Source organism: Pongo pygmaeus, chromosome 8 (assembly GCF_028885625.2).
Source record: "Pongo pygmaeus isolate AG05252 chromosome 8, NHGRI_mPonPyg2-v2.0_pri, whole genome shotgun sequence".
In the NCBI taxonomy this organism is placed as follows: domain Eukaryota; kingdom Metazoa; phylum Chordata; class Mammalia; order Primates; family Hominidae; genus Pongo; species Pongo pygmaeus.
In genome coordinates, this window is record NC_072381.2 from 97,698,722 (window position 1) to 97,713,947 (window position 15,226).

General features: G+C 45.5%; 1 protein-coding gene across 2 annotated transcripts in view; it reads right to left on the bottom strand.

The window, feature by feature from the left end:
• Positions 1-14,843, bottom strand: part of IDE (insulin degrading enzyme) — a 132,321-nt gene extending 117,478 nt beyond the window's left edge. For both annotated transcript variants that reach the window (XM_054436217.2, XM_054436216.2), the window contains exon 1: positions 13,099-14,843. In XM_054436217.2, coding sequence (XP_054292192.1) covers positions 13,099-13,196 — 98 coding nt within the window. In that variant the 5' untranslated portion in view covers positions 13,197-14,843. The remainder of the gene's footprint in view (positions 1-13,098) is intronic.
• Between the last annotated feature and the right edge of the window lie 383 nt (positions 14,844-15,226).

Consider the following 15,226-nt stretch of genomic DNA (forward strand, 5'->3'; position numbering starts at 1 on the left):
CATGCTCACAGAGCTCAGGCTGATAGCTCTACTTACTTTCCTAGAAGCAAAGCTAACATGCTCTTCCACACCCACCGCCTTCACTCCATCCTCACCTGGGTTCTAGACAATAAGGCAAACTCAGGCCGGGTGTGGTGGCTCAGGCTGGGCGTGGTGGCTCACACCTGTAATCCCAGCACTTTGGGAGGCCAAGGCGGATGATCACCTGAGGTCAGGAGTTCAAAACCAGCTTGGCCAACATGGTGAAACCCTGTCTTTCTACTAAAAAAATACAAACATTAGTGGGCAATGGTGGCGGGCACCTGTAATCCCAGCTATTCGGGAGGCTGAGGCAGGAGAATCACTTGAACCTGGGAGGTGGAGGTTGCAGTGAGCCGAGATGGCACCACTGCACTCCAGCCTGGGCAACAAGAGTGAAACTCCGTCTAAAAAAAAATAAGTAAGTAAATAAATAAATAAATAAGGCGAACTCAGCAGTAGCAGAGCTGTCTAAAGTAGACTTCTTATGAGCTGTGGGACTTTTCATTTCTCTGTCAACTACCTATAGTTGCCATAAGGATCAAATAAGATGACGTGATCATCTTCGTAAACTTTAAATGAGGCAAAGGGTAGTCCTGCAAGGATCAAATAAGATGATGTAAGCTGGGCGCAGCAGCTCACGCCTGTAACCCCAGCCCTTTGGGAGGCCAAGGTGGGCGGATCACCTGAGGTCAGGAGTTCAAGACCGTCCTGGCTAACACGGTGAAACCCCATCTCTACTAAAAATACAAAAAAGAAAAAAAATTAGCTGGGCGTGGTGGTGGGTGCCTGTAGTCCCAGCTACCTGGGAGGCTGAGGCAGGAGAATGGCTTGAACATGGGAGGCAGAGCTTGCAGTGAGCGGAGATCGTGCCACTGCACTCCAGCCCAGGTGACAGAGCGAGACTCTGTCACCAAAAAAATAAAATAAAATAAGATGATGTGATAATCTTCATAAACTTTAAATGAGGCAAAGCGTAGTGCTGATTACACAATCATTTCTGTACTTTCGGGGCAATTTACATGTGTATTTTGTTTCATTTTTATTATTAACAAAAACCTCCAGTATGTCTGAAAACTACTAAGACTGACTTCCTCCAATCACTGTATAGAACGGTTCACAAATATGTTTACAAGGCCAAAAATGTAATGTAAATAAGCAAAGCAGGCTGTAAGAAGGAATGCATGCCCCTTCTGAAAGACAAATCTTCCCTAGCTCAAGCTAATTGCTGCCAGGCAGGAATGTGGGCCCACTGTTATCAGATTATCCCTTTTTCCCAAAAGGAACTGAACTCTCAGGATTTCTAAGTGTTGATTCTCATTTAAAATATAACAACTGCAAAACATATCCACATGCCACATCCCAGCCTACTGGTCTACACTGACCTCATTTATAGCCGGTCATACTCTCTAAAATAAAAGCAACATCAAGTGAGGAGTTAGTGATATGTAAGCACAAGAAAGGAAAAAGAACTATGCACCTGTAGAAGCCAATGTTCAGAAACCAAAACTTGGTAGGATTAATAAAGATATTTGAAGCTACTTAGTCTAGTGGCTAGGAAAAAGACTCATGCAAACTAACCAATTCAAGATAAAAAGAATAACCAAGTGCCAAGTCAGAGTAACTTTTCCACTACATCACACTGGCTCCCAAGGGGATAGACTATAGAGAGAATAAGGCATTTTTTCAACTGGATGGCAGTTTAAAGTAGTTTGGAGTACAAACTTAGAACAGGTGTCAATCTTACTGATATCTTCCTGGAACAGAAGCTGAATTCAAGAATATTTTACCCTGGACCAAATGCTATCCAACACTCCCAGCCTATATTGGCCTTCAGCAGAGCATACAGAAACCACAGAGTAGCCCAACAATGGGAAGGGAGAAACTTTCACCAACTCAAGAAAGAAAAAAAAAGAAGGAAAATCAGGTGACTAATGTTTGTTTTCATTATTTCTTGTTTTAAAAGCAAAATTTCAAATGTACTTCCTCCATAAAAAGAAAAGTAGGCTGGGCGTGGTGGCTCACGTCTGTAATCCCAGCACTTTGGGAGGCCAAGGCAGGTGGATCATCTGAAGTCAGGAGTTCAAGACCAGCCTGGTCAACATGGTGAAACCCTGGCTGGGCACAGTGGCTCACGCCCGTAATCCCAGCACTTTGGGAGGCCGAGGTGGACAGATCAACTGAGGTCAGGAGTTCGAGACCAGCCTGGCCAACATGGTGAAACCACGTCTCTACTAAAAGTACAAAAATTAGCCAGGCGTGGTGGCAGGCGCCTGTAATCCCAGCTACTTGGGAGGCTGAGACAGGAGAATTGCTTGAACCCGGGAGGCAGAGGCTGCAGTGAGCCAAGACCACACCATTGCACTCCAGCCTGGGCAACAAGAGCAAAACTCCACCTCGGGGGGGAAAAAAAAAACAACATGATGAAACCCCCATCTCTATTAAAAATACAAAAATTAGCTGGGTGTGGTGGTGCATGCCTGTAGTTCCAGCTACTTAGGAGGCTGAAGCAGAATCACTTGAATCTGGGATGCGGAGGTTGTGGTGAGCCGAGATTGCACCATTGCACTCCAGCCTGGGCTACAGAGTGAGATTCTGTCTCAAAAAGAAAAAAAAAAAAGACCATGGTGGCTCACACCTGTAATTCCAGCACTTTGGGAGGCTGAGGCAGGCAGATAACAAGGTCAAGAGATTGAGACCATCCTGGCCAACATGGTGAAACCCCATCTCTACTAAAAATACAAAAATTAGCTGGGTGTGATGGCACGTGCCTGTAGTCCCAACTACGTGGGAGGCTGAGGCAGGAGAATCGCTTCAACCTGGGGCAGAGGTTGCAGTGAGCCGGGATCACGCCACTGCACTCTAGCTGGGCACCTGAGCAAGACTCCGTCTCAAAAAAAAAAAGAAAGAAAAAAAGAAAAGAAAAGAAAATCTTTAAGTTCAATTAAAAAAACTTAAAGTTCAATTTTAAAGGGAGGGGGAAAAAAGAAGCCATATGTCTTTTTTGTCAAAGTCTCGCAAAGGATATCCTTGAAAGCTTGCTGCTTTAACCATATGCTAGATAATCTGTAAAATAACTTAATTCCCAAGTACTTACAATACTAGAATTCTAGAGCTGGATGGAGGGAGTGGAAGCCATTCAGGTCATCTCTCTCACTTTTGTAGTCTTATTCTACAAAGGTGTAGATTCACACTAGAACCCAGATCTATACTTTTCTGTTTGGAAATCAGAAGAGCTACAAAAAGTTATCTCCCATGTAGTCTTTACATGAAAGCTTGTTCCAACATACAACTACTCTTGAATGAAGGAGCAAGCCAAGAAAGAAAAAAATTTGAGAACCAGGAAACAGATCCATTAAAGGAGAGAAGCAAAGGGAAATTCCAGGCAACCATTCTGTAGCAAGCCTGGAGAAAACTAGTTCAAACTACAGCAAGAAGGAAAAAGTGTCCTGAAGGATAGTCTCCAAGGAGAAAATATGGAACCAACAGACCATCTAATAGATTTGATCATATAAGAAATTGTACTAGGCCGGGCAAGGTAACTTACACCTGTAATCCCAGCACTTTAGGAGTCAGAGGCAGGCAGATCTCTTGAGGTCAGGAGTTGGAGACCAGCCTGGCCAACATGACGAAACCCCGTCTCTCTATTAAAAAAATACAAAAATTAGTGGGCATGGTGGCACATGCCTGTAGTCCCAGCTACTCAGGAGGCTGAGGCAAGAGAATGCTTGAACACGGGAGACAGGGATTGCAGTAAGCCGAGACTGTGCCACTGCATTCCAGCCTGGGCAATAAAGCAAGACTGTCTCAAAAACAAAAAACAAAAAACAAAAAACAAAAAAAAACACTGAAACTGTACTAAATGTCCATAGTACCACAGGATCAAGTAGGAAGAATCAGAAATATGTAAATAGTTGGGTGTGATGGCTCATACCTGTAATCCTTGCTACTTGGGAGGCTGAGCAGAACGATCACTTGAGGCCAGGAGTTCAAGACCAAACTCTGCAACATAGTAAGACCCCACCTCTAAAAAAATAAAATAGCTGGGCATAACATAGCAACAGAAGATTTCTAAAATTAAGAGATCAAGAAATAACAGTAGCTGGGTGTGCTGGCTCATGCCTGTAATCCCAGCACTTTGGGAGGCCGAGGTGGGTGGATCACCTGAGGTCAGGAGTTTGAGACCAGCCTGGCCAACATGGTGAAACCCCATCTCTACTAAAAATACAAAAAAATTAGCCGGCGTGGTGGCGGGCACCTGTAATTCCAGCTACTCAGGAGGATGAGGCAGAATTGCTTGAACCTGGGAGGCAGAGGTTGCAGTGGGTCAAGATCTCGCCACTGCACTCCAGCCTGGGTGACAGAGCAAGACTCTGTCTCAGAAAAAAAAAGAAAAAAGAAAAATTAGCTGGGCATGGTGGCAGGCACCTGTACTTGCAGCTACTCAGGAGGCTAAGGAATGAGAATTGCTTGAACTCAGGAGGCAGAGGTTGCAGTGAGTACCACTGCACTCCAGCCTGGGAAACAAAGCGAGACTCCATCTCAAAAAAAAAAAAAAAAAAGAAAAAGAAAAGAAAGAAAGAAATGGTATTTGTTCTTTTCTCAAGACCCTATTCTCCCCAAAATCTCTTTGGCTAGAACTTCAGGCTATTTCACTTCCGATATCATCTTCCACCTCTCTAACTCCCAACCCCTCCAACTATGTTTCCTTCTTACACCTAAATGTGAGCATTGTCAAGGCTGCCCCCTCCCCCACCACATCTAAACATGGATTATTTTTCCTATATCCATCCGTGTCTGTGTCTTCAACTCTATGCTCAGATTTAGGAAATCAGCTCAGGCCTTCTTACCAAGTTCCAGTCATATTTCAAATGCTTCCTGCAGATCTCCCCTTGGCTATCCAGTAATCACTTCAGACTCAATATCATCAACTACCATGTATATTTTTTCTAAAAAAAACTCCCTGTTTTAACGTTCCCATCTCTACTAAAGATATTGTGCTACCTCTAGGAAGAATATAATGGCCAACCCCTGAGGTTCTTGAGTGAGCCCAGTTGAATTCATATCTCGCTAAGCCACTTACTAGCTGTGTATCCTTGAGCAAGTTAACCTCTTTGAGCTTCAATATCCTTATCTGAAAGAAAAAAAAAAAAAAGACTACCACCACCACTCTCCCACATAATTACCGTGGCCATTAAACAAGACAACATATGTAGCCAGGTGCAGTGGTTCACGCCTATAATCCCAGTACTTTGGGAGGCCAAGGTAGGCGGACTGCTTGAACCGAGGAGTTTAAGACCAGTCTGGGCAACATGACGAAACCCTGTCTCTAAAAAAAAAAAAAATCTCCAAAAAATTAGCCAGGTATGGTGGTATGTGCCAAGTTCCAGTTACTAGCCCCAGCTACCCGGGAAATGGGAGTACTCAGATGGCGGGAGAATCACCTGAGCCCAGAGAGGTCAAGGCTGCAGTGAGCCCTGATCACGCCACTGCACTCCACCTAGGGGTGACAGGGTCAGACTCTGTCTCTCTCTCTCTCTCACACATACACACACACACACACACACACACACACACACAAACACAGGCAAAGCTCCTAATAAAATGCATAAACTGGGGGTTATGATGATAAGTGAAATAAGCCAGGCACAGAAAGACAGACATCACATGTTCTTACTTATTTGTGGGATCTAAAAATCAAAACAATTGAACTCATGGAGATAGAGAGTAGAAGGATGGTTACCAGAGGCTGGGAAGGGTAGTGGGTGGTTGAGGGCAGGTGGGGATGGTTAATGGGTACCAAAGAAAAAAAAAAAGACCTAGTATTTGATAGCACAACAGGGTGACTATAATCAATAATAATTTAATTGCACATTTCAAAATAACTAAAAGAGTTTAATTGGATTGTTTGTAACAAAGAATAAATGCTTGAGGGGATGACTACCCCCCACCCAAAAAAGCATAACATACAATAGGCATTCAATAAATATTAGCTACTACATCTTTTATGGTTAACATTATCAGCAGCAGCAAGAGCGTTACAGCTGAATCCACTTAGACCCCAGCACAGGTCAGACTTGTTCTAGGCTCTGGATCCATTTCCTATCCTTAAACAAAACAAATAAGAAACCCCAGTAGTAGGTCAGTATTCATCAATATGGTTCTGATCTTCTAATTGAACTACTCCCTGAGCTACCAATCTACAAACTAGATTTCATTCCCTTGGGTATTTAAGGACTGCTCAGTCCTGTCCACTACCCTACGGGACCTGAGGGTAACAGCCAGCCCAAAAGTGCCTACAAGACTGTGCCCACTGCTGTACCCAACCAACCTGTTCTTTTGGTATGCCTTTGGAAAACCTGCCACCTGCCAGGCAGGACAAACATCTCACCTAGCTGAACTTCTTCCCAGAGCTGGGTCTCCCTGACAAGAGTTTTCCCTACGCTGGTGGCCCCTCCTATTCTAGACTCAGTCACTCAGGCTCAAGACCTCAGGCTTCTCTGACTCTCCCATCGTCCCTACATCCAATCAATAACTAAACCCTGCTGAATCCTTCTTGCACATGTCTTCTGCAGACACTCTTCTTTCCTTGTCATTTGTACTACCTTCTTTATCCCTCACCAGTCTCTGCCTGCGTTTCAAACTGTGCTTACAAAAAACAGCCAGATTAATTAGCCAAAAATACAGCTTTCATATGTCACTCTATTGCTCAAAAAGTATCTGAGGTTCTCTATATCCAATAAGACAAAATTTCACTTTCCTTTGCTGATATTGTGAATTTCCCTACTTCTGAACCTTTGCTAATACCATTCCTTCTATCTAAAATATTTTCTCTTCTGGTTGTGGTGGCTTATGCCTGTAATCACAGCACTTTGGGAGCCAGAGGCAGGAAGATTGCTTGAAGCCAGGAGTTAGAGATCAGTATGGACAACATAGCAAGATCTTGCCTCTACAAAAATTTAAAAAATTAGCCAGGCATGGTGGCACAAGTCTGTAGTCCTAGCTACTCAGGAGGCTGAGGTGAGAGGATCACTTGAGCCCAGGAGTTCAAGGCTGCAGTGAGTTTTGATCGTGCCACTGCACTCCAGCCTGGGTGACAGAGTGAGATCCTGTCTCCAAAAAATAAAATATTTTCTCAATTTACCTTCTTTGTTCATCCAAAGTCAATACTTCCTTCAAAGACTCTTGTTCAAATCCTATGTTCTCTGCAAAGCTCTCCCCATTCTTACTAGTAGCAGGGTGTTCTCAGCAGAGGGAAAACAATGCAAATGATCTGAGGTAAGAGCAAGTCAAGCAAGGAGACCAGTGTGACTCATATTGTTGAGTAGGAAGTTTATTACTTAAAACTGAAATTTGAGGGAGAGGTTCTGGCTGGAGAAATACATTTGGGAGTTGTCAGAATATAGATTAGGCCTACCTTACAGAATTTTTGCAATGATCAATATGATACCAGGGCATATTTGCATGACTGCCATTCAGCAGTGAACTCATACATCTTTATGAATGATGTTAAGTGAATGTTAAATGAAAAAAAGTAACTCAGAAAAGTTTGTAATAAAGGTCAAAAGCTATAAAACTAAAACAATAAAACTAAACAATATACTGCTTAAGAAGTATTCAAATGTGATAAAGCTATAAAGAAAGCTAAGGAAATTGTTATCCAAATATAGGATAATACAGCCGGGCACGGTGGCCCACGCCTGTAATCCCAGCACTTTGGGAGGCTGAGGTGGGTGGATCACCTGAGGTCAGGGGTTTAAGACCAGCCTGGGCAACATGGTGAAACCCCATGTCTACTAAAAATACAAAAATTAGCCAGGCATGGTGGCACACACCTGTAGTCCCAGCTACTTGGGAGGCTGAGGCAGGAGAATCGCTTGAAGCTGGGAGGCGGAGGTTGCAGTGAGCCGAGATTGCGCCACTGTACTCCAGCCTGGGCAACAAGGCCAGACTCTTTCTCAAAAAAAAAAAAAATAATAATAATAATACTAATAATACCTTTACAGGGGAGGAATAGAGTTATAATTGGGCAGGTGAGCACAGACAGCTTCAAAGTTGCTGGAAATGTTTGTTTCCTAAAATAGATGGTACACAGGTGTTCGTTTTGTTTTTCTTCTTTGTCCTATATACTCTGGCATGTACAATATCAAATAAGAGAGTAAAAAAATAAGAGGCAATATATAAACATCAAATAGATGTTTCACAATGTTTTTAAAAATTATTAAGTTGAGAAAAAGGAAGAGTAATTGTGTGACCTGTATAACAAGGCCTAAAAAGAATAAAGGATTTAGTCATATAAAGAAAAGACAGAAAGGGCATCTCGGAATTGGGAATGAATAGGTCATGTAAAAGGAGACAGCAAATTGGTAAGTCTGACTGGAGAAGAGTTAGGCTGAAAAGTTGGGCTAAGGCCAGCCAACAGAATGCTTACATGCTGGGTCAAGAAGTTTGAACTTGATCTTGAAATAGCGCAGAGCCACTGGTGATATTTAGGCGAGACAACAGCTTGGGAAAAGTGGTTTTTTAATCTGACGTGATGATAAGAATCAACTAGTAGGGAGACAGAAGGCTGGAAAAGTCAGTTCTAAAACCTGTTCAGGTGAGATAATCTCACTGATGTAAGATGTTACTGAAGATGATCATGGCCTGAAGTAGGATGGTGATGAGGGTCAAGATCATTCCAAGAAACTTTAGGCGTCTTTAGGATGAAAGACTCAGGAGGACTGGGTCTTGGGAATAGGCAGTGAGGGAAAAAGATTCAAAGATTTTCAAGCTAAACTGAAAACTCTCATCTTCAAGCTAAACTGAAAACTCTCATTTTCAAGCTAAACTGAAAAAATGATAACAACATAGCAAAACTAAGGACTCTACAGAAAAAAATAGTTTTGAAAAACGACCATTAATCAAGTTATGCAGTAAATGTGTACTGAGTACCTACTATGTGTCAGGCAGAGTGTGATGCCTTCCCTTCAGAAAGCAGATTGTGAGTCCTACTTTAAAAAGTTATTCCGAGCGCAGTGGCTCACGCCTGTAATCCAGCACTTTGGAAGGCCGAGGTTGGCGGATCACCTGAGGTCAGGAGTTCGAGACCAGCCTGGCCATCATGGTGAAATCCCATCTCTACTAAAAATACAAAAATTAGTTGTGTGTGGTGGCACACACCTGTAATCCCAGCTACTCTGGAGGCTGAGGCAGGAGGATCACTTGAACCCGGGAGTTGGAAGTTGCAGTGAGCCAAGATCGTGTCACTCTCCAGCCTGTGTGACAGAACGAGACCCAGTCTCAAAAAAAAAAAAAAAGTTATACGTTTAATAGGCAAAAAGAAACTAAACAGTTCTTTGAGAAGAATAAAATAATTTTGTGAGTCCCACTTTTTAAAAAAGTAATCAGTATGGTGATAAAAAAATACTAAGTTGTTTTTCAAAATTAATTGAAAGAAACAACAAAACATAAAAGTGGAGGTGTCCAGTAAAAGGTCAGACGTAAAGCAGTTTACTGTTTATTACTGAAAGCTCCTTGAGGACAAGATTTATGGCTATCTTTGCATTTACACAGTACTGGACACAGTGTGTGATCACTACAGAGTAGACATTCAAATAATGTCTAAACTAACAGAACAGTGAGAACAGACTGAAGACAAGCCAACTGAGAAGGTTCCAGAACCTAACATAGCTACACAGGATCTACCCCTGTGGAAGGAAAGTGCTCTAGCCTTGTCATCCTGGCTAAAAGGTAGCCTGATCCTCTGGCTACATGTTTAGGAGATATAAAATACCAACAGAAAAACAGAAAGGAAACCAGTGTTTACGAAACATATACTGGGCCTGGCACAGTGGCTCATGCCTGTAACGCCAGCACTTTGGGAGGCAGGGGGATTGCTTCAGCCCAGGAGTTTGAGACCACCCTGGGCAACATGGCGAAACCCCATCTCTACCAAAAATACAAAAATTAGTTGTGGGGTGGTGGTGTGAGTCTGCAGTCCCAGCTACTCAGGAGGCTGAGGTGGGAGGATCACTTGAACCCAAGAGATGAAGGCTGCAGTGAGCTGAGATCACACCACTGCACTCCAGCCTGGGCGACAGAGTGAAACCCTGTCTTGAACTTTAAAAAAAAGAAAACATACTGAACTTTTTCTCCCCTACCCTGGGGAGACTGTCCCCACCCCAACTCCTTTTTTTTTAAGGCAGAGTCTCGCTCAGTCACCCAGGCTGGAGTGCAGTGGCACGATCTCAGCTCACTGCACCTCCGCCTCCTGGGTTCAAGCGATTCTCCTGCCTCAGCCTCATGAGTAGCTGGGATTACAAGCGCCCACCACCACACCCGGCTAATTTTTTTGTATTTTTAGTAGAGATGGGGTTTCACCATGTTGCCCAGGCTGGTCTTGAACTCCTGACCTCAAGTGATCCACCCACCTCGCCCTCTCAAAGTGTTGGGATTACAGGCGTGAGCCACCCCACCTGGCCTCAACCCTAACTTTCAAGACAGGCAGAATGTGTGGATTAGGTTAAAGAAACTTCAGGGGTACCCTGTCCTTTTACACTATTAAAAGGCATTTTTCTGATTAAAAGTTTAAAAGCTTGAATGTTGATAGTCCCAACTGACATACCACTGTTTCCTAAGCCTTTGGAACAGGGAAATGCAAAGTAGGGCTGCCTGCAAAGTGAGATGACTGATGCCCAGGTGGCTCAAGTTGTTGCCAGGGAATGGGCTATTATCTCCAGGTGCCCCAATAGTTCAGATAATTCCACACAGTCCCAAGTTATAAAATATGGCTGAACACAGAACAAGGAGGTTACTCTGTAAATGGACTGATCTTACATAAATGCTTTAAGACCATCTCTGTCTCAAGAGGTTAGACCAGAAAACGAATGCCAAAATACCAGCAGAGGCAGTACTTGTGTTTGCAAATACATAACAGTTAGGAAGAGCTCAGGCTCCGATGCCAGAAAGACATGGGTTAAATCTCAGCTCTTCCAGCAAATAGCTGTGTGGCTATATCTGTTAAGACAGTCTTCTGACTATGTACAGTAGGGCTGATTGCATTCCTTAAGATGTGAATATGTGGTAGCTTCAGATGTTAGTGCTTTCCTTCCTAAAACTATGCCCTAATCCCTTTGGTTGGACCTGTATTTTCCTCAAAAGCCTCACTCACTCATTTTAGGGTAGAGCTTTCTAGCTGGCTCATCTCATTCATTATGCTTTGAATCTCTCAAATTTCCATCTTTGAGAAAAATATATCTTAAAACTCTGGATGGTCGACTGGACTTAATAACTACAGAGAAAATGTAATTTTAACTAGAACATACAAACCACTTAGTTATATAAGACTTAAAATTGGTGCTTTCTTTAAAAATCACAAATGCTATATGCTGGAGACAGTATGGAGATAGCTAAGCCTAGCCTATCAGTAATGAATTTAGAACAAAAGCGGACTGACCCAAAAGAGGACAAGAGGAGGCATCCTGCCTGTGCTTACCACCTGATTCTCTAAGCTCAGGGGTCTCTTGCACATTGTAGGAGATTTTGTGATGTAGTGGAAAACAGAGGAGAACAAGTTTCATAGAGTCTTCATTTGTATTAGCTTATCTTAGTGCCCCACTGCTACCATCCTAATACAGGCAGTAAAGACTAAGTCCCAACAGGTTTCTCTGCCTCAGGACTCTCTCCACTTCCTGACATCCTGCACACAGCCACCAAACTACTTTCCTAAATCCCTAGTTCCATCAGATAACTTTCCAGCTCAAAAACTTAATGGCTCCCTACCTACTACGCATTGGGAAAATCCCAACTAAAATTCAAGACCCAGGCCAGCATTACCCTACTGTTATAATACAGGACTTGTGTCCTTCTAATTCTCCCAGGGAAATTCTATAAAGCATCAACCAGACTAATCGGCTCACTGTTCCCCCAACACAAACTGCCCGCCTATCTAGGCTGGATTACGCCCACGCCAGCCCTCACTCCAACCTTTCTGCCATTCCTTCCAAAGCCAGCCTATCCCCCACTTTTCTATCTCTGCCCCCACACACTACCCATACTACCCATCTTCTGACCCTCATCAACACACCCTTTTAGCTATCTCAATTCCCGTGGCATCCCAATCCGCTCCAATCAAGTCAAAGTTCCTTGGAAGGCAGACACATACTTTACATAGAGGGTCCAGCACAGTGCCCTGCACTTAGTAGGTGCTGGCTATTACTGATTAAAACCAGGAGGAGTTCAAATAATGTTTCTAGGGAGGGCAAGATAATACTGCCTATCCTCTTCCATTCGTAGTAAAAAGTATTCAGCGTTCACTTCAAGCCTGAAAATGCCTAGCGTACGCAGATCAACGGTGCAGTGGAGAGGGCACGCCACCGGATGGCAAAAAACCTGTGTCCTAATCCTGGTTTTGCCACAATCTCGGCAACTGCTGGGAAATCAAGCCATCTCTCGGAGCTCCGGTTGTCTCCGACGTAAAACAAGGGAGCTGCTGTAGAGGATCCCAAGGTATCTTTCGGCTCCTAAATGTCCCCCGATAGGAAACCCCACACTCGTCTTCTCACTAAGGCGGGAGGCAGGCAAACTTTTTTCCCAGCGCGGGCATTCCACACGGTCCTGGAAACTCAGTGCCCGGAGGAAAGGGCAGGGCTGAGGGCAAGGTGAGAAGCGGTCCCCCCGAAGTCGCCGGATTCCTTTACCCCATGGCTCGAGTCCGCCTCAGGTTCCCGGCCCCCTCACAGGCGGACTCCGGGAGAGTGACGCGGCGCGGCTCCCGGGTGGAGGCCAGATGACTCTGTCCGGCCCCGCGCCCCCCGCACTAGTGGCACACGCCCCGTGGCCCCGGGTAACGGCCCCGGCCCCTCACCAGCCCGAGGGACCTCCCCGACTCTGGACCAGGCCTCTGGCTCCCGCCTGGCGAGCCGCTCTTCCGGGCCCTGGGGTGGCCTCAGCGCGGCAGTACGGGCCCCAGGCCGGCGGGACCGGCGGCGTGAGGGGCAGCGGTGGCGGCTTTAAGTGCTGAATCACCACTTTGCAACCCGAGCGCCAAACCACTGTGACCCACGGGGCCCGAGGGCCCGGGCGCTCCATTCCGCTTACCCAGACAGGCGCTCCGGGGGCGTCAGGCGGGCGCCGAGGACTGAGCGGAAGGTGCTGGGCAGCGCGGGGTGCAGAAGCCACGCTAGCCGGTACCGCATTAGCCAGCGCAGTCGTCGGGATCACCGCAAACGCTTCCTGCTTGCGCTTCGAGCCGGCCCTGCGCACTGCGCATGCCCTAGCCGAAGCGCCGCGCGGTCTCCCGGGAGCTGCGGAGAGGTAGCCGCTCCGGGTTTTGCCTGGAGCCGGATGGGGCGAGGACGCGGGCGAGAACTGTGAAGACCGCGGACAGCCGAGGCCTGACCAGGCGGACTGGCGGGACAGGGGTCTGGCCGGGGCGCTTTAGGAGCCAGCACCCAGACTTTCCCCAGGCGGGGAGGTCCCCAGCTAGGTCCCACCGGCCGCACTTGTGAGGGTGGCGACGTGTGTCTGACTGTGAGGGGGCGAGGGGCCGCTGATGAATCCAGTGAGGGCACACAGGACTATGTTTTCTGAGGCACCCCCACTAACTAGCGTGCCGGACCCTGCAGGTGTTGGAACAAGGTTCGTGTTCGCGGCGGCCTCACATAAAATGAATCCGCGGCGGGCGCGCGGCCCGCGGGCTCCCTCTAGAGCGCGGTGGGGACGTGGACCGCGAAGGCACAGATGCGCTGGAGACAAGGCTCGAGTGCGGCGTGGGGGAAATTCAGACGCAGGGGTCCGCGATAGAGACGCCAGGACCGAGGGGGACGTTTCCATCCTTGGAGAAGCTAGCAGCTCTCTTAAGAGGAAGGTGCGGATGGGACGGGCGGCACAGCAAAACAAGCCTTCAAATCCAGAGTAGAAACTACTACTCTTATTAGTACTCCGTACTAGGAATACTACTGTCAGTCGGCTTCAGTCGCTACTTTTTAAACAAAGAGTTTTCTCCCCAATGGCTTTATGGGGCTTTGCACCCACGAACAACCTAATGGTTGTTATGAATCTAACTTTCCATAATACCTTATGAGAGTCTTTAAGGAAGAATGCGATTAGGGATGATTTCCCAGCTTAAGTACTTTTAGGTTTCTGATTGGCAGACCATCAAGACTGCAGCCAAAAAGTGTCCTTAGTCCAAGTATTGCTTTAAATGGGAATTCAGTAGGAGGGTTCCTTAATCAAGTTGATGCTTTATCGAAGACGTACCCACGATCTTTTTAACAGTGCAGTTTCACCTAAAGGCAAACCTTTGGATGAAAACAGGTAAAAAATATGGCAAGCCTCGTAGTGGTGTTTGCAAGTGCATGGTTTTAAGAACCTTTAAATTACCAGTCCCAATGCAGAGTAGTCAATCACCTTGAAGCAGCTCCTCTGAGAGTGTTAATGCAGCCTTTCTGAATACATTTATGCTCCATTAATGGAATCTATAAATGGGCTGGGTCAAGGGTAGATTCAGACTTGGAGGGCTTGAAACATATACAATTTGGGGGACCTCTTTGAGACATGAAATACAAATTATAAATACAAAACTAGCAATCAAAAGATTACGATAGAGAGAAAATACATCACAACAAATACTCGAGACTTGGAGATTAGTACCCTTTCTTTTCCTGAGATTTCTTTAGGCTATTTATTAGAAATGCTTACATAAAAATGCTTCCAGATGGCCGGGCGTGGTGGCTCATGCCTGTAATCCCAGCACTTTGGGAGGCCAAGCCGGGCGGATCACGAGATCAGGAGTTCGAGACCAGCCTGACCAAAATGGTGAAACCCCGTGTCTACTAAAAATACAAAAATTAGCCAGGCGTGGTGGCATGCGCCTGTAATTCCAGCTACTGAGGAGGCTGAGGCAGGAGAATCACTTGAACCCGGGAGGCGGAGGTTGCAGTGAGCCAAGATCATGCCACTGCACTCCAGCCTGGGCAACAAAATGAGACTCTATGTCTCAAAAAAAGAAAAAAAAATGCTTCCAAACAACAACTGGCTTTCCCTCTACAACTCCCAGTTTGGAGCCAGTGCAAGTGAGCAGCCCTGAAGTTTAAACTTCATTAACTTCATGATAAATTTCCCTCTAGTTGGAGTAGATGTCCTGGATAAGAAAGAATAATATTAATATAGTCTCATAACTATCATCTCAATAAAGAGGAGGTGGATGGAAAAGTAACAATTTTGA